This window comes from Tachyglossus aculeatus, chromosome 1 (assembly GCF_015852505.1).
Source record: "Tachyglossus aculeatus isolate mTacAcu1 chromosome 1, mTacAcu1.pri, whole genome shotgun sequence".
Taxonomy (NCBI): domain Eukaryota; kingdom Metazoa; phylum Chordata; class Mammalia; order Monotremata; family Tachyglossidae; genus Tachyglossus; species Tachyglossus aculeatus.
The window spans coordinates 86,164,410-86,190,272 of record NC_052066.1 but is presented as its reverse complement, the minus strand read 5'-3'; the positions used below and the strand labels follow the sequence as shown (position 1 = coordinate 86,190,272).

The 25,863-nt window shown below is 41.9% G+C and overlaps 1 protein-coding gene across 1 annotated transcript in view; it reads right to left on the bottom strand.

The window, feature by feature from the left end:
- CLSTN2 (calsyntenin 2) overlaps positions 1–25,863 on the bottom strand; it is a 1,113,326-nt gene that overhangs the window by 673,878 nt on the left and 413,585 nt on the right. The window contains exon 2 of the mRNA XM_038751476.1: positions 6,924–7,046. Within this exon, the coding sequence (XP_038607404.1) occupies positions 6,924–7,046 (123 nt within the window). The remainder of the gene's footprint in view (positions 1–6,923; positions 7,047–25,863) is intronic.

The window sequence follows — 25,863 nt, the reverse complement described above, 5'->3', positions numbered from 1 at the left end:
TAAATATGTACAAGTAAAATAGAGCAATAAATATGTACAAATTCAACCTTCCCCTTCATGTTAGAGGATGCAGAAGGACATGGTGGAGGGGTCTCCCTTTAAGGTATTCCTGACTTATCCAGGTAGGTCAGCAACCTAGTACCGGCATTTCTACATCTGGCTAAGTGTGGCAGTCCACAAAATGTTAGGCAAGAGATGTTCGGTTTCAAAATGTATATTCCCATGGACCACAAGACAAGAGTGCAGTGTTTTCAGAAGCTCTACAGATTTTAAAGAATTCTGAATTGGAAAATGCTATTGTGTATTGTGAAGACCAGTTCTGCTGGCACCTACTTAGGAAAGAGGGGAGGAATCTAAGAGAGTCACTCACTGGTGCCTCTTCCTGAAGGAAGTGTAAGTATTTACCCATAGAGAGAGGGACTGGGGAGGAAGGAGTAGGGCCAGGAAGTTGTAGAGGAAGACCTCTGGCTATCTGAGGTGAAGTAATAATAATAATAATTATTATTATTATAATTATGGTATTCGTTAAGTGCTTCCTATGTGTCAGGCACTGTACTAAGCGCTGGGTTGGATACAAAGTCGGGCCAAGTAGTTGTAGAGGAAGACCCTGGGCCATCTTGAGGTGAGAGGTCAGCAAGCTGTGTGCTTGAGGGAGTGGAATACAGACAGAGCTCATGCTATGACCCTGGACAGACCCGGAGCACAGGGAGAGATTGGAGAGGATTCCAGATTCGGGATCAAGAGGCAGGAAGTCTGGAGGTGCTAGGTTGTAAGTTCATTGTGGGTAGGGGATGTGTCTGTTTATTGTCATTAATAATAATAATGATATGAATAATGGTATTTGTTAAGTGCTTACTATGTGCCAAGCACTGTTCTAAGCACTGGGGTAGATACAAGATAATTCATTCATTCATTCAATCGTATTTATTGAGCGCTTACTGTGGGCAGAGCACTGTACTAAGCGCTTGGGAAGTACAAGTTGGCAACATATAGGGATGGTCCCTGCCCAACAGCAGGCTCACATCAGGTTGGATACAGTCTTTGTCCCATATGGGGCTCACAGTCTTAATTCCCATTTTACAAATGAGGTAACTGAGGCAGAGGAAAGTGAAGTGACTTGCCCAAGGTGACACGGCAGACATGTGACGGACCCAGGATTAGAACTCAGGTCATTCTGATTCCCAGAACCACGTTCTATCCAGTAGGCCACACTGCTCCTCCCAGTTTCCTAGAGCCGGACTCCGATTCAAAATACACCACTGCTATTGAATTCCGAGTTAGTACTGAGAGATTCCTCCGTGGGGATTCAGCTTCTATATGTCATATGCTAACAATATGACACTTTTATGCAAAGTGCATTAGGGGCTGCACCCTCAATTCCCCAGGGTGCCCAAGTCCAGAGCCCAAGCAGCCCTCTTTGGAGAAGAACTCCTGGATTATAACATTCCTGCCATCTCAAACGGTCCCAATGGGAGGTGCTGGCAAGAGGCTGCAACAATTTAACGGCATTGTGCAAAGGCCTCAAGGAATCGTTAAAACAAATAACCCCCAGAGTTATTCATTTATGTGAATTACTTGTCTGTGTAAAGGCAGATAAAAAAAGACACTGAACAGATGCCAGAAGCAATTGGAAAAGCTTCTGAGAATGGGTGAGGAGTTATCGCAGGAAGAAACTACCAACTCTCCCCATTAGCGAGAAGGTGGTTTCCCAAAGGGGTCTCTCTGCCTCAGAAGATAGGCAGGGCTTTGTGCAATCTGAGGATGCTCATTCTGGGAACCAGAGGGGGCTCTGCAAACGGGTCTGTTTCTTATAATTCATCCAATTTCATAAACTGCGTGACAAGTCCCAACAATCATCCAGTCATTGTGATTTTAATGTCTCCCCGATTTTTCTGTTCCAAAATCTTACAACTGAAATCCAGCAACTCTGAATAAATTCTGGGGGCAGGAACTTGCGGCTGAATGGGTGAATACTGAGATGTATGGCAATCAAATCTTTAATAACAAATCCACTAGAGTAATGTTCATTCTGGAAATATGAATAAATGTGTCCCTTTGAATTCTGGAAATCATTTTTAATGACTCCCTTTCCCCCTCTCCTGGCTCCCAACCTAATCACAAAAATTAGTTTTAAAGGATAAAGACAGCGCGTTTTTATTATTATTATTATTGTTATTATTTTAAGAATCCCCTTGAGCCATGCATAATCTATTTTTAAATGCTGAAGAGAGTGGTAGCTGAGAAATGGAATGACTTGTGTGCGAATTTGCTACTCTCATGAAATTGAGAATTGCACAGAATATAAAGCAATAGATCCACACACATCAAGGTTGAGACAAAAATTCCCAAACCTTACCACCTAAAATGTCTTTGTCAGCAGAAATGGAAAAGGAAGAGGACAAAGTCAACAACTATGAATCTAAAAATGTGCCTTCTCTTCATGTTTAACTATAACTACTGACTGCCTCTAGACTGTAAACTCCTTGTGGGCAGGGATCATGTCTATCTACTCATATTGTAATATACTCTCCCAAGCATTTTATTCATTAATTCAATCATATTTATTGAGTGCTTTCTGTGTGTACTACTTGCTTGGGAGAGTAAAATACAACAATAAATAGACACATACCCTGCCGACAGTGAGCTTTCAGATGAGATGAGGGGAAACTGACATTAATATAAATAAATAAATTTATGTTCATAGTGCTGTAGGGCTGTGAGGGAAGAAGGACAAAGAGATCCAATCAGGGTGACACAGGCAGGAGTGGGAGAAGAGGAAATGGGATGCTTAATCAGGGAGGGCCTCCTGAAGGAGATACATTCATTCATTCATATTTATTGAGTGTTTGCTGTCTGTACAGCACTGTACTAAGTGTTTGGGAGTGTGCGATGCAACAATAAACAGAAACATTCCCTGCCCACAAGAAGCTTACAGTCTAGAAGCCTACAGTCTAGAAGTCAAGAAGCTTACAGTCTAGAAGCTTACAGCCAAGCTCTCTTCCTCCCTTCAAAGCCCTACTGAGAACTCACCTCCTCCAGGAGGCCTTCCCAGACTGGGCCCCTTTTCCCTCTCCTCCTCCCCATCCCCCCGCCCTACCTCCTTCCACTCCCCACAGCACTTGTATATATTTGTACAGATTTATTACTCTATTTATTTTACTTGTACATATTTACTTTTCCATTTATTTTGTTAATGATGTGTATATAGCTTTAATTCTATTTGTTCTGATGATTTTGACACCTGTCTACATGATTTGGTTTGTTGTCTGTCTCCCCCTTCTAGACTGTGAGCCTGTTGTTGGGTAGGGACCATCTATATATGTTGCCAACTTGTACATACCAAGCACTTAGTACAGTGCTCTGCACACAGTAAGCGCTCAATGAATATGATTGAATGAATGAATGGAGGCGGGAGGGACATAAATGAATAGAAATAAATGAAATTACAGATATGTACATAAGTGCTGTGGGGCTAGGAGCAGGGAAGAGCAAAGGGAACAAGTCAGGGTCACTCAAAAGGGAGTGGGAGATGAGGAAAGTTGGGGCTTAGTCTGGGAAGGCCTCTTTCAGGTGTGTCTTCATTGAGTCTTTGAAGTGGGGGAGAGTAATTGTCTGTTGGATTTGAGAAGCAATGGCATCCTAGGCCAGAGGAAGGATGTGGGTTTGTGCCTTCAATGCGGCTTTGAAGTAGGGGAAAGTAACTGTCTGTCGGATTTGGGGAGGGAAGGCATTCCAGGCCAGAGGTAGGATGTGGGAGAGAGGTCGGCGGGGAGATAGATGAGATTGAGGTACAGTGAGAAGGGTGGCGTCAGAGGAGTGAAGTGTGTGGGCTGGGTTGTAGTAAGATAGAAGGGAGGTGAGGTACGAAGGGGCAAGATGATTGAGTGTTTTAAAGCCAATAGTGAGGAACTTTTGTTTGATGTGAAGGTAGATGGGCAACCACTGGAGTTTTTTGAGAAGCATGACAGGTGACATGTCCTGAATGTTTTTGTAGAAAATTGATCCAAGAAGCAGACTGAAGTATGGACTGGAGTGGGGAGAGGCAGGTCAGGAAGGAGGCTGTTGCAATAATTCAGGTGATGTAGAATGAGTGATGGTAATAACGTGCTAGCAGGTTGGATAGAGAAGAAAAGGGCAGATTTTAGCGATGTTATGAAGGTGGGACTGGACTGAATTTGTGGGTTGAATGAGAGAGAGGAGTCTAGTATAACTCCAAGGTTACAAGCTTGTGAGACAGGAAGGATGGTGGAGCTATCTACAGTAATGACAAAGGAGGACTGGGTTTGGGTGGAAAGATGAGAAGTTCTGTTTTTGACATGTTAAGCTGGAGGTGATAGGAGGACATCCAAATAGAGATGCCTTAAAGGCAGGAGGAAATGCGAGGCAGCAGTGGCCTCCCTGCCTCCTGTCTTTCCCCTTTCCACAGTCCTTATTTTATTCTGTTGCCCAGATTATTTTTTTCTAAAAAAAGTTCAATCCATCTCTTCCTACTCTAAAACTTCCAATGGCTGTCCATCCATCTCCACAGTAAACAGAAATTCCTTGCCAATTTTAAGGCAATCTATCAGTTTATAAATTACCTTGGTCAGTCAGTCAGTCAATTGGATTTATTAAGTGCTTACTGTGGGCAGAACACTTTATTAAGTGCTTGGGGGAGTACAGTGCAATGAGAAGCAGTGAGGCCTCAGACAGAGTACGGGCTTGAGCATCAGAATGACGTGGCTTCTAACCTCACCTCGGCCACTTGTCTGCTATATGACCTGGGGAAAGTCTATTAACTTCTCTGTGCCTCAATTACCTCATCTGTAAACTGAGAATTGAGCCTCTGAGCCCCATGAGGATCATGAACTGTGATCAGCAACCTGATTAGCTTGTACCTACCCCAGTGTTTACTGCAGTGTTTGGCATATAGTAAGGGCTTAACAAATACCATAAAACCTACGTGGTTACAATAGTTAGCTATAGTATTTGCTAAGCCCTTGTTTCCTCTACGTGTTTCTCCCAGCTGGGGAGGCATGTTGCTACTTCATCTTAGTCTCTTCTGGCACAGAACTTGATCTGTTGAATGAGGACCAGTGCTACTTTTCCAGCTGTTCTCCCACTGCTCCACTGCCACCTTTCCCCGACCCATGCCCTCCCCATCCAATACCACCAAAACCACAAAGCTGCATCCATAATACAGCATGATCAGAATCCAAAATCAGAATGCATCAGAAGTTAAACTGCAACCAAATTGGTGAAAGACGCATAGAGGATAGGGAAGTAATTTTTCACGTGTAAAATAAGCACAATTAGTGACAACATTTGAACACACTATCTGCCTATTGGGCATGCAATTCTTATAAAGATCTGGCACCTCAAGTACAGTGACAATTAATGTTTTGCCAGCAGTTCAACCAGGAAAAACAGTAGGTCTGACATGAATGCAAGCTCTCAAATGGTGAAGGTCTGTCCATCTTCTCACTATCATCCCTCTACTTTAGATCACCAAAGTGTATTTAGGAAAACTCGGTTGAATGAATACAGGTTCAGCACCAAGCAAAGAGGAAACAATGAACAGAATGTCTGAAATGAACATGCTATTTTTCAAACTAATTTGTAAAATGGGGTCAGTCAAGCACTGTACTTAGAAGTAGATCTGAACGTGACTCTGTGGCATACCTCACCCAACCAACACAAATCAGAAAGATTGAGAGGCAGAAAATTCATCAATTTGGGTCCTGCCTATATTTCTGTGTATCTTATTGATGTCTAGCTGTTGGACATGAGTTACAAAGGGCCTGGAGGCCACAAAGAGACTCAGGATTGGATCTGAAAATATCAGAATCTTTTCTAGGTTTATATGTACTGGGGAGTGACTGGAAATCCATCTCCAAGCAGCAATTTTACCATTGACTATTGCCTTTTGGAGAAAATTCTGGATTCCTTCAGTCTTCAGCAAGATGAATATTCACAGCCATATCTATCTGTGAAATAGAATATTATGATCACATAGACCCCACCACTCAAATGAATTTAAGCCCAATTTCTTTTACATTGCTTTGTTTCAATTGTCAATAAAGAACTTCCTAAACAAAGAACTTTTCACATGAGTTAAACATGAGAAAAATGTTCCCAAATATCTAAATTGGATGCATTATCACTCTTCTACATACTACATCCATTACTGATTGTGTACCTTCACCATCACTCTTTATTTTTTTACCTTTACCCACACCTCATTTTGGAATAAAAGAACTACACAAAGCTTATCTTTTAAAAGTGCAAAAATGCTATGCCTTCATTCAAGCCACTCATAATGCAACCATCAGAAAAAAATCATATAATAGCAAAAACATTGGAATGACACATATCTATCATAAAACAATCTTGCAGAAACCCTGAAAACTTTCGTTAAATCTTCTGTCTTACTACTGACAGCTATAAAATGCTAACAATATTACCTATGATGCAAAGTTCTTCAAATCTTCCTTATAGTTTCTCCAGAGCATATTTTTAAATATCTAATGGAGCTCAGGGCATGGGACATCATATATGGTATGTCTAGGGATCTAGAAGGGTAAAATGGATGTTTTGGGAGAGACGGAAAGCTGCAGAGATCAGACACGCAAATCACTAACCTGATTTGTCAAATCTTAGGCAACGTTTTTAAAAGCTTACAAGGATTAAAATCACACATATCTTAGCTTTTCCCTTTTCATTCCAATAAGAAATTCCCTTAGCAGTACAAAGATAATGCAGTACTCCATTTTCAGGAGAACTGTGCCCAAGTTCAATGGAGCACTTACATAGAGTAAGCAACCATTTCGTAGCCAGCAATCCTATAGACACAACTTAGAGAACATCATTTATTTCAACTGAGATGACTCAGGATGGAAGCTGAGTGTAAAAATCCAAATTGGTTAAAGAGTGACATCTCCTACCTGCAAAAGGGACGGGTGCATCCTTGTCCAAAGCAACAAGCGGTGGGTCCAGAATGACAGTATTGTTGTTCTCCGTTATGACACCATGGTATGAGGTTTCAATCCACGGCTTGTGCTTGTTGACTGGAAATCAGGTAAAGAAATAGTTGGGTGAGTTCAACATCCTAAATCAATAAATAATCCCAAAGTGCCTTGGTTGGACAACTTTAATTCCTAATTCAGAAAAGCTTAGATCTGCTACATAGAGTACTTATTTTTGTGAATCATAATAATAGTAATAATAATAATAATATGCCCTTGGATGCTATAGCATCGAATAACTTTCCCATCCATTTTTTTTCACTGAATTCTAACATTCTTAAATGCAGGAAGGGGCTGGTAGTATTAGAGCAGTTTTCAGGTGGAGAAAACTAGGCTTAACCGAAGACTAAAAGGCAATCAGAGTCAGGAATGGGATCATATTCTTTCCATTTGACTATGTTGTTATAAAATAGGTGTTATTTAAAACTGGAATGTGGATATAATTACTCAATTCAGGAAATATCTTGAATACACTACTAAATATTGGCATTAAGTAAAAAAGCATCCTTAAAAAAGAATAAAAAAAATGCATCCATAAAATATTTTACTAAAGCACCCTACCCACAGGGGCTTTTACTGAGCGAAAACATAAACCTACAGCATCTTTTACTGTACACACTTCTCACAAGTTCTTCCACACTTTGAAAGTTTGGTATTTTTTTAATACATTGGGTTATTTAAAATGATCTACTGAAGTGACCTAGCTGTTTGGCAGTCACATTAAGATGTTAATAATTCACTGTGGTTGCATTCACAGTACTCTTATTTTAAAATTATTTTAAATAGCACATTCACCAATTGAGTTATTGCCAGATCTGGAGAAAGTTCACTTGAGAAGTAAAATTTTGCTTTACTATGAAATGTCCCTCAAGAGATCTTGTCATCCCACATGCCAGTCAAGCTCTACCTGATTGAAAATGATCATGAAACTAAATAATAGCTCTCAAGCAATCACAGCCTGTATAAAAGAAAAAGGACAGACTACCCAGCAAGAGTAAAATAACATGAATCTATTTTGCATTTTTTTCTGTAAATTTCCTTTGGATTTCCTGGTAATTTATTTGTGTTAAAGGAGAAATCTAAACCTGTTTTAATAATAATAATAACAATAATGTTGGTGTTTGTTAAGTGCTTACTATGTGCCAAGCACTGTTCTAAGCACTGGGGTAGATACAGGGTGATCAGGTTGTCCCACGAGGGCTCACACTTTTAATCCCCATTTTACAGATGAGGAAACTGAGGCACAAAGAAGATAAGTGACTTCCCCAAGGTCATGAAGCAGACAAGTGGCAGAGGCAGGATTAGAACCCATGTCCTCCGACTCCCAAGCCCAGGCTCTTTCCACTAAGCCATGCTGCTTCTCAAAGTCTTTTCGAGAGACTATGCTGGAAACACTTCATGCCATAGTGGTTCTTTCATTCCCGTTGATAGTTACACTCACCACTCAACCCTCCAATAATGACTCTGAACTATAGTGGACCCGCAGTTCATGAAACGTCACTCACGGATAAAAGTATCCATGGGAAGCAGTGTGGCCTACTGAGTAGAGCACAGCCCTGGGAGTCAGAAGGAACTGAGTTCTAATCCTGCTCTGCCACTTGTCTGCTGCGTGGCCCTGGGAAAGTCACTTAACTTCTCTGGGCCTAGTTACCTCATCTGCAAATTGGGGATTAAGACGGTGAACCTCATGTGGGGAAGGGACTGTGGCCAAACTGATTACTTTGTATCTACCCCAATGCTTAGAATTGTGCCTGGCACGTAAGTGCTTAACAAATACCTGGAAAAAAAAGGTACAGGGATGCTCTCAAGCTACTGTGCTTTTCATTCTAGTGAAACTTTGCAGCTCTCAAAGGGGCATTTAGTCCAAGCATTTTAGCTAAGCCATAGTAGTACCTGCTTTACTAAGAGCAAATAAGGATTAAATGCTGTTTTAGATAACTGTTGGGTCTCTTCAAAGAACAGCTACACTAGTTCATCTCAAAGGTTCAGCATCTATCAGCTGCCCTTCCCTCCATGCACCTCACAACAGAGGGTCTCCGTGACAAAGCAGAGCATGGTATTTTAAGGAAATTAAAAGACAGAAAAGCCCCAGCCTAGGAACATTGAAAACAGGTAGGGTTTTCAGGGGAAAATGCAAACAGGAAGCTTGCCCATGTTAAGTACCAGATGGATAATAATCATAATAAGCACTTGGGGAAGATACAAAATAATCAGGTCAGACACAGCCCCTGTTCCACCTGGGACTCTCAATCAAAGTAGGAAGGAGAACAGGAATTTCACCCCCATTTTACGAATGATGAAACAAACAGAGAAGGATCAGTCCTCTTCTTGGAGCAGGTAGGGGTTTAGTCAGCATCTGCCTAATGTGATGCAACAGACTGTCAGATCTTTGCACACAGTAAGTGCTCAATAAATACGATTGATTGATTGATTTGCATGCACATCATTGACAACCTCACATGGCTAAAACAGATGCCATTCAGTGCTGTGTGCATGCAAGCCTAATCCCCTTTCCCATTTTGATTCATATTGGCTACTTGTGGGGCCTGCCTGGCATAGTGGATACAGCACAGGCCTGGGAGGGGGAAGGTCATGGGTTCTAATCCCAGCTCTGCCACTTGTGACCTTGGGCAAGTCACTTCAATTCTCTGGGCTGTTCCCTCAGCTGTAAAATGGGGATTCAGACTGTGAGCCCAATATGGGATAGGGACTATGTCCAACCTGAGTAGGGCCTGGCACATCATAAGTACATAAGTGTACTCACAAACACTTATGTGAGGAACACCTAACAATCCTTATTATTAAGTGACTTGCCTGCAGCAAGTGGCAGAGCCGGGATTAGAACCCACGTCTCCTGACTTTCAAGTTCGTGCCCCTTCCACTAGCCTATGATGCTTTCTAAACTACTCAAAGAACAGTTTTAGCTTCATAAGGTGTAATCCAGTTCTTTAAGAAATGAAAGTTAGAGATCAAAGTGCATTCATAAGTTCTGTGCAGTGATTGCCAAGGGAGTTTGCCCAAGTGAAGGCCAAAAGGAGGGCAAGAGAGCCCTTAGGTCTTCATTTTCACCTTCACTCCCTTTGGAAGAGCTCCATTTCCAGGGGAATTCTGAGCTTATTGGACACATATTTTGCAATTTAGGGATTTTAATTAAAAACCAAATGAAATTCAATGAAATTCAATGAACTGCAGTCTGAAAAAAACGGAGTTGGATTTGCAAAAGACAAAGCAGTTAAGCTGGATTTGGACAACTTAGATGGGATTCAACCATACCCAAACTGTGTCAACCACAACTCAGAATTATCAGTTACCCTTATTCTGTAACAAATTTGATTTTACTGCGAAGTAGGACTCTATTTTGCCATGATTATTTACACTGCTCAGAAGGCAATTGTGCATGAATAAGTACCACAGAACAGCCATAAAATAGCTCCCATCATCTACAAATCACTGAAGTTATCTGTGGTGAGATTACACTTATTACAATGGGAGAAGAGAGCCCATTGAGAGTAAAGTAGTGAGAATTTCAGGAGGTCTCACAAAAGAAAGATAAAATACCCCTATGAAAATATTTATAAGCTATTGAAAAAAATGCCTGATTAAATAAGTGCTTAGGAATGATTTTATCAGAGGTAAATCCCTCTCCATCCTTAACTGTCCTTCTTCGTGTAGCCTGAAAAAGTCACGAAAACAAGATCCTGAGAAAAGGTGGGTGAAATATTCAGGAAGCAGAACAGTAAGTCTGTTTCCTCATCTCTCTCTTGCCTGACTTGACTTTGAGTAAAGACATGGTGGGGAAGGACAAGAAGGCTTTTTCCTAATGCCCAACTCAACCTGGCTTCTAAACCAGAATAAAGGAAGGGATCAGACAACAAGATTCCTCCACTTATACCTTTCCCAGACCTGACTGATATCCAGCCTGCAAGTGACTTAAGGGAAGAAGGATGTCAGACCCCAATAAAGAACCTTAGACAGGCTTCAACACAAATATGTATGACCAGGGCTGCTTCTATTTGTTCTGACGATTTTGACACCTGTCTACGTGTTTTGTTTTGTCATCTGTCTCCCCCTTCTAGACTGTTAGCCCGTTGTTGGGTAGGGACCGTCTCTATATGTTGCTGACTTGTACTTCCCAAGCTCTTAATACAGTGCTCTGCACACAGTAAGTGCTCAATAAATGTGATTGAATGAATGAGTGAGAGCATTCATTCTCATTTGCCTTCTTCCTAAACTCTACTTCATGGTATACCAAGCTAATCTAAATTCTTCCCTTTGGATATTAAGAAAAGATGCTACTCAGCATTAATCAGTCCTCTTCTACCTCAGGGGTTCAAGAGTGTTCAGATTTCAGGGAAGCATCTGATCCCACTTGCCTAGAAGTGGTGGGAGTGGGGCAGGACAGGAAGAGGAAGGTGATGCAAGACACTCTAGAATTACTCTATTCTGTGGGATTCTTCAGATTAGAATCAGGTGACCTTGTCTTGGGTAGATCACCTCAGTTTCTTCAGGGCTCAGGCATGTAGTGGGGGGACTATTGATCAACACTTCAGCTTTGCCTTTTAACTAAGCAACAAAGATTAGATCTCCCTACTGAAGGTATGACTGGGGTAGTTTATAACCATAAAAAAAACAAAAACAAAATAAAAAATAAAAAAAACCCCGTCAAATCCCTCTGGACATTCATTCACAGACACTCATAGAGTCATACTTTCCCAGAACTTCAATATGTATCTTCCACTGCAAGAAGATACATCATTCCCTTCTTTAGTTCTGTATTTATTTTAATCCCGGCTCCGCCAATAATCCCAGCTCCACCAATTGTCAGCTGTGTGACCTTGGGCAAGTCACTTAACTTCTCGGTGCCTCATTTTACCTCATCTGTAAAATGGGTATTAAGACTGTGAGCCCCACGTGGGACAACCTGATCACCTTATATCCTCCCCAGCACTTAGAACAGTGCTTTGCACATAGTAACCACTTAAATGCCATCATTATTTATTTCTATTTAGGGACTGATTGATTAAAATTCAATTGCACAAATCATTCCATTCATAGAGAAGTAGTGTGGCTTAGTGGATACAGCACAGTTTTTGGAGTCAGAAGGACCTAGGTTCTGATTCCTGCTCTGCCACAAGTTGCTGTGTGACCTTGGGCAAGTCACTTAACTTCTCTGGACCTCAGTTACTTCATCTGTGTTAAATGGGGATTAAGTGTGAGCCTCGCGTGAGATAGGGACTCTTTCCAAACTGATTAACTTGTATCTACCCCAATGCTCAAAACAGTGCTTGTCACATAGTAAGCATCTAACAAGGACCATAATTATTATACTGGGAGCTCCCAGAATAGGGGCAGAGGGCTGTGGATTCTGAGTTTCTGAATTCATTAGACACACGGAGATACACATTCTTTCAGGAAAGTCTGCTCCCTATCAAAGGCCTAAGCTGAAGAACTACTCACCTTTTGGCATTTTCCTCCCTCCATTTTTCAGGATACGTCCTCACTATTATTACCTCTCACCACTGCAACCACTGCACCACTGCCCCGAAGATCAGGGCGGCCTTTGGCAACTTCGCCAACGACAACGAAATTAAGGTTTTACTGAAGGCGTTCATAGCTAATCTGAAGTCGAGTTTGCCTGCCATCCGCCGGACCGCAGCCGCCTCGGCCGTGAGCATCTGCCAGCATTCGCGGAGGACCCAGTATTTCTATACTTGGCTACTGAATGTGCTCGTCGATGAGGGAACTGAGGCCCAGAGAAGTGAAGTGACTTGCCCAAAGTCACACAGCTGACAAGTGGCGGGGCCGAAATTTGAAGCCATGACCTCTGACTCCAAAGCCCGGGCTCTTTCCACTGAGCCACGTCGCTTCCAATGGACCTTCCATTTCTTAGCAGCCAAAGTAGAGGTGGTCAGGATTCCCCCTCTCAATCCCCCCCGTCTTACCTCCTTCCCTTCCCCACAGCACCTGTATATATGGATATATGTTTGTACATATTTATTACTCTATTTATTTATTTATTTATTTTACTTGTACATATCTATTCTATTTATTTTATTTTGTTAGTATGTTTGGTTTTGTTCTCTGTCTCCCCCTTCTAGGCTGTGAGCCCAGTGTTGGGTAGGGACCGTCTCTACACGTTGCCAACTTGTACTTCCCAAGCACTTAGTACAGTGCTCTGCACATAGTAAGCGCTCAATAAATACGATTGATTGATTGATTGATTGCAACCTTCCATTTTCATTTGACGTCATGCTGCCTTTTGCTGGTGTCCTGCTAGGCTCTTTTCAGCCCTATCCTTAAAGTCTTATTCAATCCGCACTCTCAAGAGTGATTAAAAATAAAGTTCAAACACAGCGATCAATCAATCAATCAACTGCAGTCCAGTCACTGCCAAAAGTTCTCTCTAAATCTCTCGGGGGTCAAAAGGACTCTGTCGTCTGGCCTCAGTTGAATTGTCTGGATGTTTTGGCAGCAACAGCTTTTCTCTTCTGGTCATAGGTTAAGCCCTTTCCTTCAAACTTAACTCTTACCAAATGGGGGTGGGCTCAGCCTTCAGACTCCTTCTCCTTAAAGGGATCTGGCTTGACTTTTACAGCACGATTCCCAAACAGGGGAAATTCCAGGCATAGTTAGGAGAGTGATGAAAAATCAAAGGACAGGGAATAATATGGATTGTTAGGTGTCGAAGGATAAGTCCTCTTCTTGGAGCAGGTAGGGGTTTAGTCAGCATCTGCCTAAGGTGATGCAGCAGACTGTTAGATCTTTGCACGCACATCCTCTCAAGTGCTACTCCGGCCACCTGTGCTTCTGACCCCATTCCCTCTCATCTCATGAAATCTCTCGCTCCATCCCTTCTCCCCTCCTTAACTTCCATCTTCAACCGCTCACTCTCCACTGGTTCCTTCCCCTCTGCCTTCAAACATGCCCATGTCTCTCCCATCCAAAAAAAAAAAAACCCTCTCTTGACCCCACCTCACCTTCTAGTTATCGCACCATATCCCTCCTACCATTCCTTTCCAAACTCCTTGAACAAGTTGTCTACACGCGCTGCCTAGAATTCCTCAACAACAACTCTCTCCTCGACCCCCTCCAGTCTGGCTTCCGTCCCCTACATTCCAAGGAAACTGCCCTCTCAAAGGTCACCAATGACCTCCTGCTTGCCAAATCCAACGGCTCATACTCTGTCCTAATCCTCCTCGACCTCTCAGCTGCCTTTGACACTGTGGACCACCCCCTTCTCCTCAACATGTTATCTGACTTTGGCTTCACAGACTCCGTCCTCTCCTGGTTCTCCTCTTATCTCTCCGGTCATTCTTTCTCAGTCTCTTTTGCAGGCTCCTCCTCCCGCTCCCATCCTCTTACTGTGGGGGTTCCCCAAGGTTCAGCGCTTGGTCCCCTTCTGTTCTCAATCTACACGCACTCCCTTGGTGACCTCATTCGCTCCCACGGCTTCAACTATCATCTCTATGCTGATGACACCCAGATCTACATCTCTGCCCCTGCTCTCTCCCCTTCTCTCCAGGCTCGCATCTCCTCCTGCCTTCAGGACATCTCCATCTGGATGCCTGCCCGCCACCTAAAGATCAACATGTCGAAGACTGAACTCCTTGTCTTCCCTCCCAAACCTTGCCCTCTCCCTGACTTTCCCATCTCTGTTGACGGCACTACCATCCTTCCCGTCTCACAAGCCCGCAACCTTGGTGTCATCCTCGACTCTGCTCTCTCATTCACCCCTCACATCCAAGCCGTCACCAAAACCTGCCGGTCTCAGCTCCGCAACATTGCCAAGATCCGCCCTTTCCTCTCCATCCATACCGCTACCCTGCTCATTCAAGCTCTCATCCTATCCCGTCTGGACTACTGCATCAGTCTTCTCTCTGATCTCCCATCCTCGTGTCTCTCTCCACTTGAATCCATACTTCATGCTGCTGCCTGGATTATCTTTGTCCAGAAATGCTCTGGGCATATCACTCCCCTCCTCAAAAATCTCCAGTGGCTACCAGTCAATCTGCGCATCAGGCAGAAACTGCTCACCCTGGGCTTCAAGGCTGTCCATCACCTCGCCCCCTCCTACCTCACCTCCCTTCTCTCCTTCTACAGCCCAGCCCGCACCCTCTGCTCCTCCGCCGCTAATCTCCTCACCGTACCTCGTTCTCGCCTGTCCCGCCATCGACCCCCAGCCCACGTCAACCCCCGGGCCTGGAATGCCCTCCCTCTGCCCATCCGCCAAGCTAGATCTCTTCCTCCCTTCAAGGCCCTGCTAAGAGCTCACCTCCTCCAGGAGGCCTTCCCAGACTGAGCCCCTTCCTTCCTCTCCCCCTTGTCCCCCTCTCCATCCCCCCCATCTTACCTCCTTCCCTTCCCCACAGCACCTGTATATATGTATATATGTTTGTACATATTTATTACTCTATTTATTTATTTATTTATTTTACTTGTACATATCTAGTCTATTTATTTTATTTTGTTAGTATGTTTGGTTTTGTTCTCCATCTCCCCCTTTTAGACTGTGAGCCCACTGTTGGGTAGGGACTGTCTCTATATGTTGCCAACTTGTACTTCCCAAGCAATTAGTACAGTGCTCTGCACACAGTAGGCGCTCAATAAATATGACTGATTGATTGATTGATTGATTCTTAATCCCAGGCCTGCACTCTTTCCAGTACTCCACACTCCTTCTCCTTTTTTCCAAATGCTCATCATTCCTAGTTGCACCACCACACAGCATGATGTGGACTACGTTTCTCAGCAGACCACTCTATATTTATGGTCCCTCTCCTTCCAGCACTCACCTCAACTTCCATTCTTCCCAGCTGACCTCTGGCCCTGCTCCCCGCTTACTTTCATATTTGCTCTTACAACTATAAGCCATACACTTTCCCATTATTATCACATTTCTCGTATGCTTGCAACTATGTCAGTGATGATGCTAACGTGATCAGTGAATTTGTTGAGTACTTTTTATGTGCAGATCACTGCAGTAAGCGGTAGGCAGAGTACAATAAAATGGAGGTGGCAGATACGTTCCTTGACCACAATGAGTTTGCAATCTCTGGGACAGGATCTGAGATGCTTGTCATCCCTGAAACGCTAATGACACTTTTCTGAGTGTTACAGAATGTACTAGTAAAGACAGAGTGTAGCCATGGTAATAGATATTCAGTACTAGGTGGCATTTTAATATATTTTCACCGCAGGAAATACATTAGACAAGCAACTCTCCTTAATCTTATTAAATACTTTAAGACACTCAAAAAGCTCTCTCCCAAGGAGTTTCTATCTTCCCAGGTAGATTGCAAGCTCCTTGAGAGCTGAGATCATGTCTCAACTCTACTGTACTCTCACAAGTGGTTAGTACAGTGCTCAGCATAAATACTCAATAGACACTAGTGATCGATTAAGCTTTAAATGTAACCTATATAGTCATCAATTTCTAAAACAACTTCCAGTGAAATATTGGGGCAAAGAGATGGAATCCAATGTGAATTTTTTCAACTATCCCTCCTAATTACAAGACAACAAGGGAACTTTAGAGGTAGCTAAAAAAAGTTTATTGTGTGACTTCTGCCAGTAATAGGGGCCACACACATAAAAAATAGAATGGCATTCAGAATTTATCACAGTCAAATGAAGAAAATCATGATCATATATACTGTTGGGCTTATACCCAGGTAAAATTCTGATCCTCTATCTACAGTTTCCTGTCCATTTTGTTTTTTAATTTGTTAATATGTCTTTGTGTTGTCTTCATTTTTATTTTTTGAAAAATCTCTCCTTTTGTGTCTGTTGCCAGTACCTTCTTCCCCTTTTTATTTTGAGATTGTGAGCTCCCCAAGGGATAGGGGCCTTGTCTAATTCTTATCTGTATATTCTTTCCAAATGCTGAGTACAGGGCTCTGCACACTGTAAGAGCTTAATACTGTTACTACTAATATATATATATATATCATCATCAATCGTATTTATTGAGCGCTTACTATGTGCACAGCACTGTACTAAGTGCTTGGGAAGTACAAATTGGCAGCATATAGAGACAGTCCCTACCCAACAGTGGGCTCAAAGTCTAAAAGAGTTTTTTTCAATTATCCCTCCTAATTACAAGACAACAAGGGAACTTTATATAAATATATATAATGAATACATATATAATTATATATATATATACAATTAATATAAATAATTAATTCACTAGAAGCACCATGGCTTAGTGGAAAGAGCCTGGGCTTGGGAGTCAGAGGTTGTGGGTTCAAATTCTGATTCTGCCACTTGTCTGCTGTGTGACCTTGGGTAAGTCACTTCACTTCTCTGTGCCTCAGTTACTTCACCTGTAAAATGGAGTTGAAGACTGTGAGACTCATATGGGACAACCTGATGACCTTGTATTTCCCCCAGTGGTTAGAACAGTGCTTGGCACATAGTACGTGCCTAACAAATGCAAACATTATTATATAATTTATTAATTCAATCTCCTTTACTGAGTATTTACTATGTGCAGAGTACACTGCACTGTACTGTACTAAGCACTTGGGAGAGTACAACAATAAACAGACACATTCCCTGCCCACAAATAGAGCTTACAGTCTAGAGGTGGGGAGACAGACATCTACACAAATAAATACATTACAGATATGTCAATTTCCACTATCTACATTACTGCAATATATGCTTTTATGAAGACTTTGGTGATAAATACCAAGGACTATGGACTCCAGACTTTATATTAAGGAAACCCTTTGAACTAAAGCTACTGCCTGCCAAACTATTTGGAAGCAAATAGCCAATATATTCTGATTCCAATGGGAATTATTTCCATTTGCTGTAAATTTTTGCATTTTCCAGGTTTGCATCAATGAAGACAGATTTTTTTTAATAAAGTCAATACCACCTTAGTAAATCTATCATGGTGGAAAATATTTTCCCTCTCAGAAGCAACTTGTAGGACCATAAACCTTATAATAATAATAATAATGATAATAATAATGATGATGGCATTTGTTAAGTGCTTACTATGTGCAATGCACTGTTCTTAAGCGCTGGGGGGGATACAAGGTGAGCAGATTGTCCCATGTGGGACTCACAGTCTTCATCCCCATTTTAAAGGTGAGGTAACTGAGGCACAGAGAAGTGAAGTGACTTGCCCAAAGTCACACACCTGACAATTGGTGGAGTCAAGATTTGAACGCATGACCTCTGACTCCTAAGCCTGGGCTATTTCCATTGAGCCATGCTGCTTCTATATTAAATCCAAAGTTCCTCATGAAAGCTTTTTAACCATGATGCCAAACAATTTTGTAAATTGTTTCCTTTAGATTTAGAGACAAAGCACTGATCCACTTTGCTATTACCACATTTTATTCCCTGGTTTGGATTTTTCTTACACCTTGTTCTTTTTCGCTACCACATCTCCTATAAGAATTGGAGAACACCAGAAGGGTGCACAATACTCAAAAAGAGGGTATTTTTGTTGGAGCAGAAGCTTCAGAAAAATAGTGACACTAAGAGAGAAAAATGAAAACAACTCCAGACACTGTGGGGAACAAATGCAACAGTGCCTTAAAGGGCAATCTTTGCTTATCCAAAATACAGTTGGAATTACCAGGCACATATTGATATAATCATCTACAGTCACAAAATTTCACAGTAGGTAACATTATCTTTGAACCTGAAGCACAGAGGTGGAGAGAGAAAATTGGGTAACGTATCTCACAGAAAACAAGTCTTCATGCAATTTTCATTATGTCTTACAAAAGGAAATACATACATAGATTTCTTTCATTTTAATCTGAGACAGGCAATTACTTTGTGAATGTGACCTAAATTAAAAAGAACACAGGAATCAACAAGTTGGTCAGAACATATCAGTGACACAGATTAAAACGCATATTTGATATGTGTCCTGAATATGATTTTATCATCATCATCATCATCATCAGTCGTATTTATTGAGCGCTTACTGTGTGCAGAGCACTGTACTAAGCGCTTGGGAAGTACAAGTTGGCAACATATAGAGACAGTCACTACCCAACAGTGGGCTCACAGTCTAAAAGGGGGAGACAGAGAACAAAACCAAAAATACTAACAACAAAATAAAATAAATAGAATAGATATGTACAAGTAAAATAGAGTAATAAATATGTACAAGCATATATACATATATACAGGTGCTGTGGGGAAGGGAAGGAGAAGAATGATGAAAAGTCAATAAAGAAGTCTCTATGAAGACCTTTCTAGGCAAATCTAAAATGTAAATAGCATTTGAAACAGAAAAGCAGAGCTTGCATTTGATTCTTTTTTCAGTACACATCTAAAAGGCTTTCTGATTGAAGGTGTGACATGGCTTCGTTTATCAAGTATAAATGGTCCTTCCACATGGCCTTCCACGCAACTGCTATGGTCCAAGCTTACGTTCTCTATGGCCTTTGGAGTGAGAAATCAAGAGTCTGACAGAGCTGGTTACTTTCACTGGTTGGACAGTGATGTGTTTACCAAAAGGAGGCATAGATCAACTCGGCAGGAGTAATTATCTTCATACTGTTAACTTGTTCATTCTATGAATATCCTCACAAACACGTGGGGAGGGAGACAAAAATATGTCACCGAATCATTGGGAAAAAGGAAATCTCCACCCTCTCTGAAATTTCATCCAGTCATCTGTAGCAAAAATTTCTCACGGAGGTTGAAGAGGTTCCTAGCACTGACATAGAAAACTCTAATTAGAGTTTTAATTCTAATTAGACCTAACAGGGACAATTGATAGCTTTAGAGCCCACCTCTTCACCTGATGGTCTCTCACTGAGGGGACTTTGGATCATCCACATCAAAGTTATCCTAAATGCCAAGAAGCTCTTCTGTCGTTGTTATTGGCACTTGTTAAGCACTTACTATGCCCGACACTGTTCTAAGCACTGGGGTAGAAACAAGTTAATCAGCTCCCGTCTCCCATGGGACTCACAGTCTTGATCCCCATTTTGACATTTAACAGATGAGATAACTGAGGCACAGTGAAGTGATTTGCCCAAGGTCAGACAGCAGGCAAGTCCCGAAGCCGGGATTAGAACCCAGGTCCTTCTGACTCCCACGCCTGTGCTCTATCCACTAGGCCAAGCTAATATTTTCAAGGACTGTCAGAGTGGGGCATTCTATAGCTTTGTTAGTAAGTCATCTTAACTCACTTTTTACCTCAGAATTGGTACCTAATGGAAAGAGCCCACTTCCTGCTGTATGACCCTGAGACAAGCTACTTATGTGGGACAGGGACTGTGTATGACCTGATGATCTTGTATCTACCCCAGCGCTTAGTTCAGTGCTTGGAACTTAGTAGTCACTTAACAGCTGTGGCCTAATGGGTAGAGCACAGACAACTCAGAAGGACCTGAGTTCTAATCCTGGCTCTGCCACTTGTCTGCTGTGTGACCTTGAGCAAGTCACTTAACTTCTCTGGGCCCCTGTTACCTCATCTGTAAAATGGGGATTAGGAGAATGTGAGCCCCATGTGAGACAGGGACTGTTTCCAACCTGATTAACTTGTATCTACCCCAGAACTTAGAACAGTGCCTGGCTCATAGTAAGCATTTAGCAAGTACAATAGCTATTATTATAAAAATTATTATTCTCCATGTGCACATTTACAAATCTGTAAAATGGGAATTAAAATCCTGTTTTCCCTCCTACTTAAATGGTGAGTTCATCTGATCTGATCATACTGTATCTACCTCAGTGCTTAGATCATTGTAAGTGCTTTACAAATACCACTATCATTATATTCTTCCTTCACAAGAAATGAAAACAATTACCTTATCCAGTATGACAAGCCTGCACAGAGTGTACATAGTTTTCCTCACTCCTTTTCTAATACAATTGCTTTAGCCTGTCCTCTGAGGTTTCCCACCTGCTAATCATCTTGGTTCATTCTCTGCTGAACTATCTCAAATTCTGCTTGTCCCTCTTGCATTGTGGATAGAGTCCAGAACTGGGCACCTTCCTTCAGTAGGGAATGACCTGTGCCAGAATATAATCGTTGCCATTGTCTTATTCACTAACACCAGTGAGTCTCAGACACTGGAATTGACTGTGCACGGGCTGCAGGAGGTTAGAACTTGCTGGAGGTTGAGGGGAATAAAGGAAGAGTAGTGGCTGAGAAGAAAGTGGAAATAGGAGTAGATAAGTGTCTAAAAAAAACAAGGTCACAGATCCAGGAGAAGAGGGAGGAGGGACCAAGAAGTATAAAACAGGAAAATACCTATATGTTGTTTGGTTCTCATTTTAATTATATGAGAGAGAGAGAGAGAGAGAGAGAGAGAGACAGAGACAAAGACAGAGAGTTTGTGTGTGTATATCAATCAATGGTATTTATTGAGTGCTTGCTATGTGCAGAGCACTGTACTAAGTGATTGGGTGAGCACAACGCAACAGAGTTAGCAGACAAGTTCCCCACCTACAATGAGTTTATATTCTAGGGGGCTTCTAGTGCTCACTGAACTGTCTCAACTGTCTCCTCTCTAATAATAATAATAACAATTATGGTATTTGTTAAGCATTCACTATATGCCAAGTACTATTCTAGGAGCTGGGGAAGATACAAGGCAATCAAGCTGTCCCACGTGAGGTTCACAGTCTTAATCCCCATTTCACAGATGAGGTAACTGAGGCACAGAGAAGTTAAGTGGCTTGCCCAAGGTCACACAGCGGACAAGTGGGAGAGCGGAATTTGAACTCACATCCTCTGACTTCCCAAGAGCCTGCGATCTTTCCACTAAGCCATGCTGCTTCTCATAAACTCACTAGGTAAAAAAGCACCATCTTCTATTTGGTTTCATCGGTGCCAAGTCAGCTGACTTAGGCTTCTTATGCCATTTAGGCTGGGATTTGTTAGTGAAACTATAGACAGCTTCAGGACAAAAATGTGATGTTTGATTACTTACAATGTAAACACGTATGTTCCAAATCAATTGTATCCTTTTTTTCCCATAACATCTGTCATTCATTTATTCATTCAATCAATCATTTACTGAGAACTTACTGTGTGCAGAGCACTCTCTTAAGCACTTGGAAGAGTACAATAAAACAGATATATTCCCTGACTATAAGATGCTTACAGTCTAGATGGGGAGACAGATACTAATATGAATAAACAAAAAACAGATATGTACGTATGTGTTGTACTGGGTCGGGGGATGAATAAAGGGAGCAGGCCAGGGCGACACAGAAGGGAGTGAGAGATGAGGAAAGGAAGGCTAAATCAGGTAAGACCTCTTGGAGGAAGTGTGCCTTGAATAATACTTTGAAGCAGGGGAGGGTAACTGTCTGTTGGATCTTTCACTAAGTTGGACCGGGCATTATCATCACCATTTTACAAATAAAAAAACTGAGCCACAAAGTGAAAGGGCCTTACTCAAGGTCCCACAGCAGGCATGTGACAAGGCAAAAATGAAACTCTAAACTTCTCAATCCCTAACCTTAAATTATTTCTCCAGATTTACTTGACTCCATGTATAAGGGAGAATTTTCCAGTAGTTCCAAAGTTAGCTGTCCCATTTATGTAGGTCAGAGCAAGGTCAGTATGCTTTTGTGAACAGCATAACATTGCTGAACTAATCCACGAAGGCTTTCCTGGCTACCATCAATTTATCAACATTGTTTTCTCCAATTCTAAGGTCATGGCTTTTCTCAGCCTGTCTTTCTGGAGGTCTTTTGTTTTTCCCATCTGCAGAGTAGGCGTCAAAAAGCCTGGGAGATAGAAGGGCTTTTATTGCAATGGAAAATTTCCTCAAAAGCTAGCAGTATAATGAAAAATGGAGGTCTGACAGGTGAAACCGTCTGTCTAACAGAAGTGGAAATAAAAATCTGAAAACACGTGGTTATCCTCTTCAAAATCCTTCAATTATTTTTTGCTTTGCCGATGCTGCATATTGTCTTTAGACAAGATGCCTGGAGATAAACCCATAAACCTTGATAAGTTCAGTTATTCTAGTAGAATTTTTATTGTTTCTAGGACACGGGATTCATTTAGTTGAAACAATGGCCGCATTCTTGCTGTGTTGTGTAATGGCAGATTTTCCCAGTTGTGACAGCCTTCAATGTGATATTCACAGTGTCATCAGGCTGTCCCATGTTGCACATTCCACAAGCAGAGGAAATAGTATTGCCTCTAGGCATGTGAAACTGAATGTTGCCTTAAGCTTGTGTGGGTCTTCCGTTGAGGGGTGGTTGGCTGGAACCTGGATTGCTGAAATGTTTGAATATATCTTAAGAATGCTGTAGGTTTGATTTGGGGGTCTCCAAACTGGAGTCAGGAATGGTTTTCTCTAACTTCTCCCTCCTGGGTTGGGGGTTTTGACTAGTCATTGCTATATGCATAATAATAATAATAATAATAATAATAATAACAGTGCTATGTGGCAAGCACTGTTCTAAGCGCTGGGGTAGATACAAAGTAATCAGGTTGTCCCACATGGGGCTCCCAGTCTTAATCCCCATTTTAGAGATGAGGTAGCTGAGGCACAGAGAAGTTCAGTGACTTGCCCAAAGTCACACAGTTGATAAATGGCGGAGACGGGATTAAAACACACGACATCTGACTCCCAAGCCTGCGCTCCTTCCACCACGCCATGCTACATCACACACGTCTATCCCCAAATCTCTTTCACACCCAGGAGGTAGCAAAAGAATAGTCTGAGACAACAGGACTGAGACTAACTCCCCAACAACAAGAAAGATGCCGGTTAATGGACCTAAAGTTACCAAAATATTCCTATTCTTATAAGCCTTCAGAGTCAGGGGGCTGGATACCTAGTGGCTCTGCAGGCTAAAACCATCTATTCATACTAAGTCCTGGACTAAATACAAGAGTAAATAGCTTGCAGATGCATAGTCCTTTCAAGCTTCATCTTTGAGATGAGATCAAAAATGGCCATTGTTTCCATGATGTTATAGACATAGATACCTTGTGTCTCTACTGCCTGTTACCATCCTCCCCCATCCACCTGCTTCGGTCCTTTTTCCCCACCTTCCCTATATCTGTTGTTTGTGTGTATCTTTTCTGCTTCTTGTGTTGCTTGCTGGGGAGTTCTGAAGGGACTGAGGGTCACGGGGAGGGGATGGGTAGGGAGGGAATACAGGTAATACAAAGCAGTCCATTTTTTTCCCTTCATCAACTTGTCCTCTCCCACCTCACCTTGCTACTCTCTTAATACAACCCAGCCTGCACACTTGACTCCTCTAATGCTGATCTTCTCAGTGTGCTTCAATTTTGTCTATCTCACCACTGACTCTGGCCTGGAACACCCTCCCTCTTCATGTCTGACAGACAATTACTCTCCCCTCCATCTACTCTAAGAGGTCTTCCCTAAGTCTTCCTTTTGTCTTGTCCCACTCCCATCTGTGTTGCCCTGATTTGCTCCCTTTGTTCATCCACCCTCCCAGCCTCCAACACACTTAGCCACATATCTCTTTCCCACTTCAAAACCTTACTGAAGGCATATCTCCTCCTCTTTCCTGACTTAGCCCTCCTCTATGCTTCTCCCACTCCCTTCTGTGCAGCTCTTACTTACTCCTTCATTCATCCTCCCTCCCATCCACACAGCACATATGTATTTATCTTCTCTTTATGTATTTATTTATGTATTCATTTATATTAATGTCTATCTCCCCCTCTAGACTGTAAGCTAGTTGGGGCTGAGAATGTGTCTCTTTATTGTTGTATTGTACTTTCCCAAGCTCTTAATACAGTGCTCTACACACAGTAAGCGCTCAGATCATTCATTCAATCATATTTATTGAGTGGTTACTGGGTTCAGAGCACTGTACTAAGTGCTTGGGAAAGTACAATGCAACAATAAACAGACATATTTCCTGCCCACAAATAATACCCCTGATGATGATTACAAACTTTCAGTAGGACATGGAAAGAAGGCAAAAATACAGAGCATCGCAAAAATACTAGCTACATTGTACAGACAAAGGTAAAATTGTGCAGCAGTGAAAACCACTAAGAATAATCACTTGTTGCATGACTTATTCTTATTATTGTTTATTATTAGTTGAATGATAGATAAGTCTTCAACATTCTTTGGGCCCATTCTGCTGCCATAGTGAGTTGAGGGTTGAGTCACTAAGTTGACATTCAGAAGCCTAGAGAAGCCTTCAATCAATCAATCAATCAATGGCATCCAATGAGTGTTCACTGTGTGCAGAGCACTGTACTATGCACTTGAGAGAGTATATAACAATAGAGTGGGTAGACATAATTCTGTCCTCAAGGCAATTACAGTCTAGTGGATAGAGAGTATGTAACAATAGAGGGTGTAGACACAATCCTGTCCTCAAAGCATTGTCCCCTTCTAGACTGTGAGCCCACTGTTGGGTAGGGACTGTCTCTATATGTTGCCAACTTGTACTTCCCAAGCACTTAGTACAGTGATCTGCACACAGTAAGCGCTCAATAAATACAATTGATTGATTGATTGATTGATTTACAGTCTAGTGAATGATTCCCAAAGCATATCTGATTTCTTTCCAGGAAGCTACAGAGTAAAAACATTGAGAAGGAACTGGGAATAGGCTGAGATGCATCTTTGCTTAGTGGAAAGAACAGAAAGAACATAGGACTGACTTGCCTTCCAGGTGACCTGGGACCAGTCATTTAAATTATCTGTGCCTCTGTTACCTCATCTTTAAAATGGAAATTTAGTCTGTCAGCCCCACATGGGACATGGACTATGGACAATCTGATTTGTTTTTAATAATAATAATAATTTTGGTACTTGTTAAGTGCTTACTATGTGCCAAGCACTGTTCTAAGCACTGGGGAAGATACAAGGTAAACAGGTTGTCCCACATGGGGCTCCCCATTTTCCACATG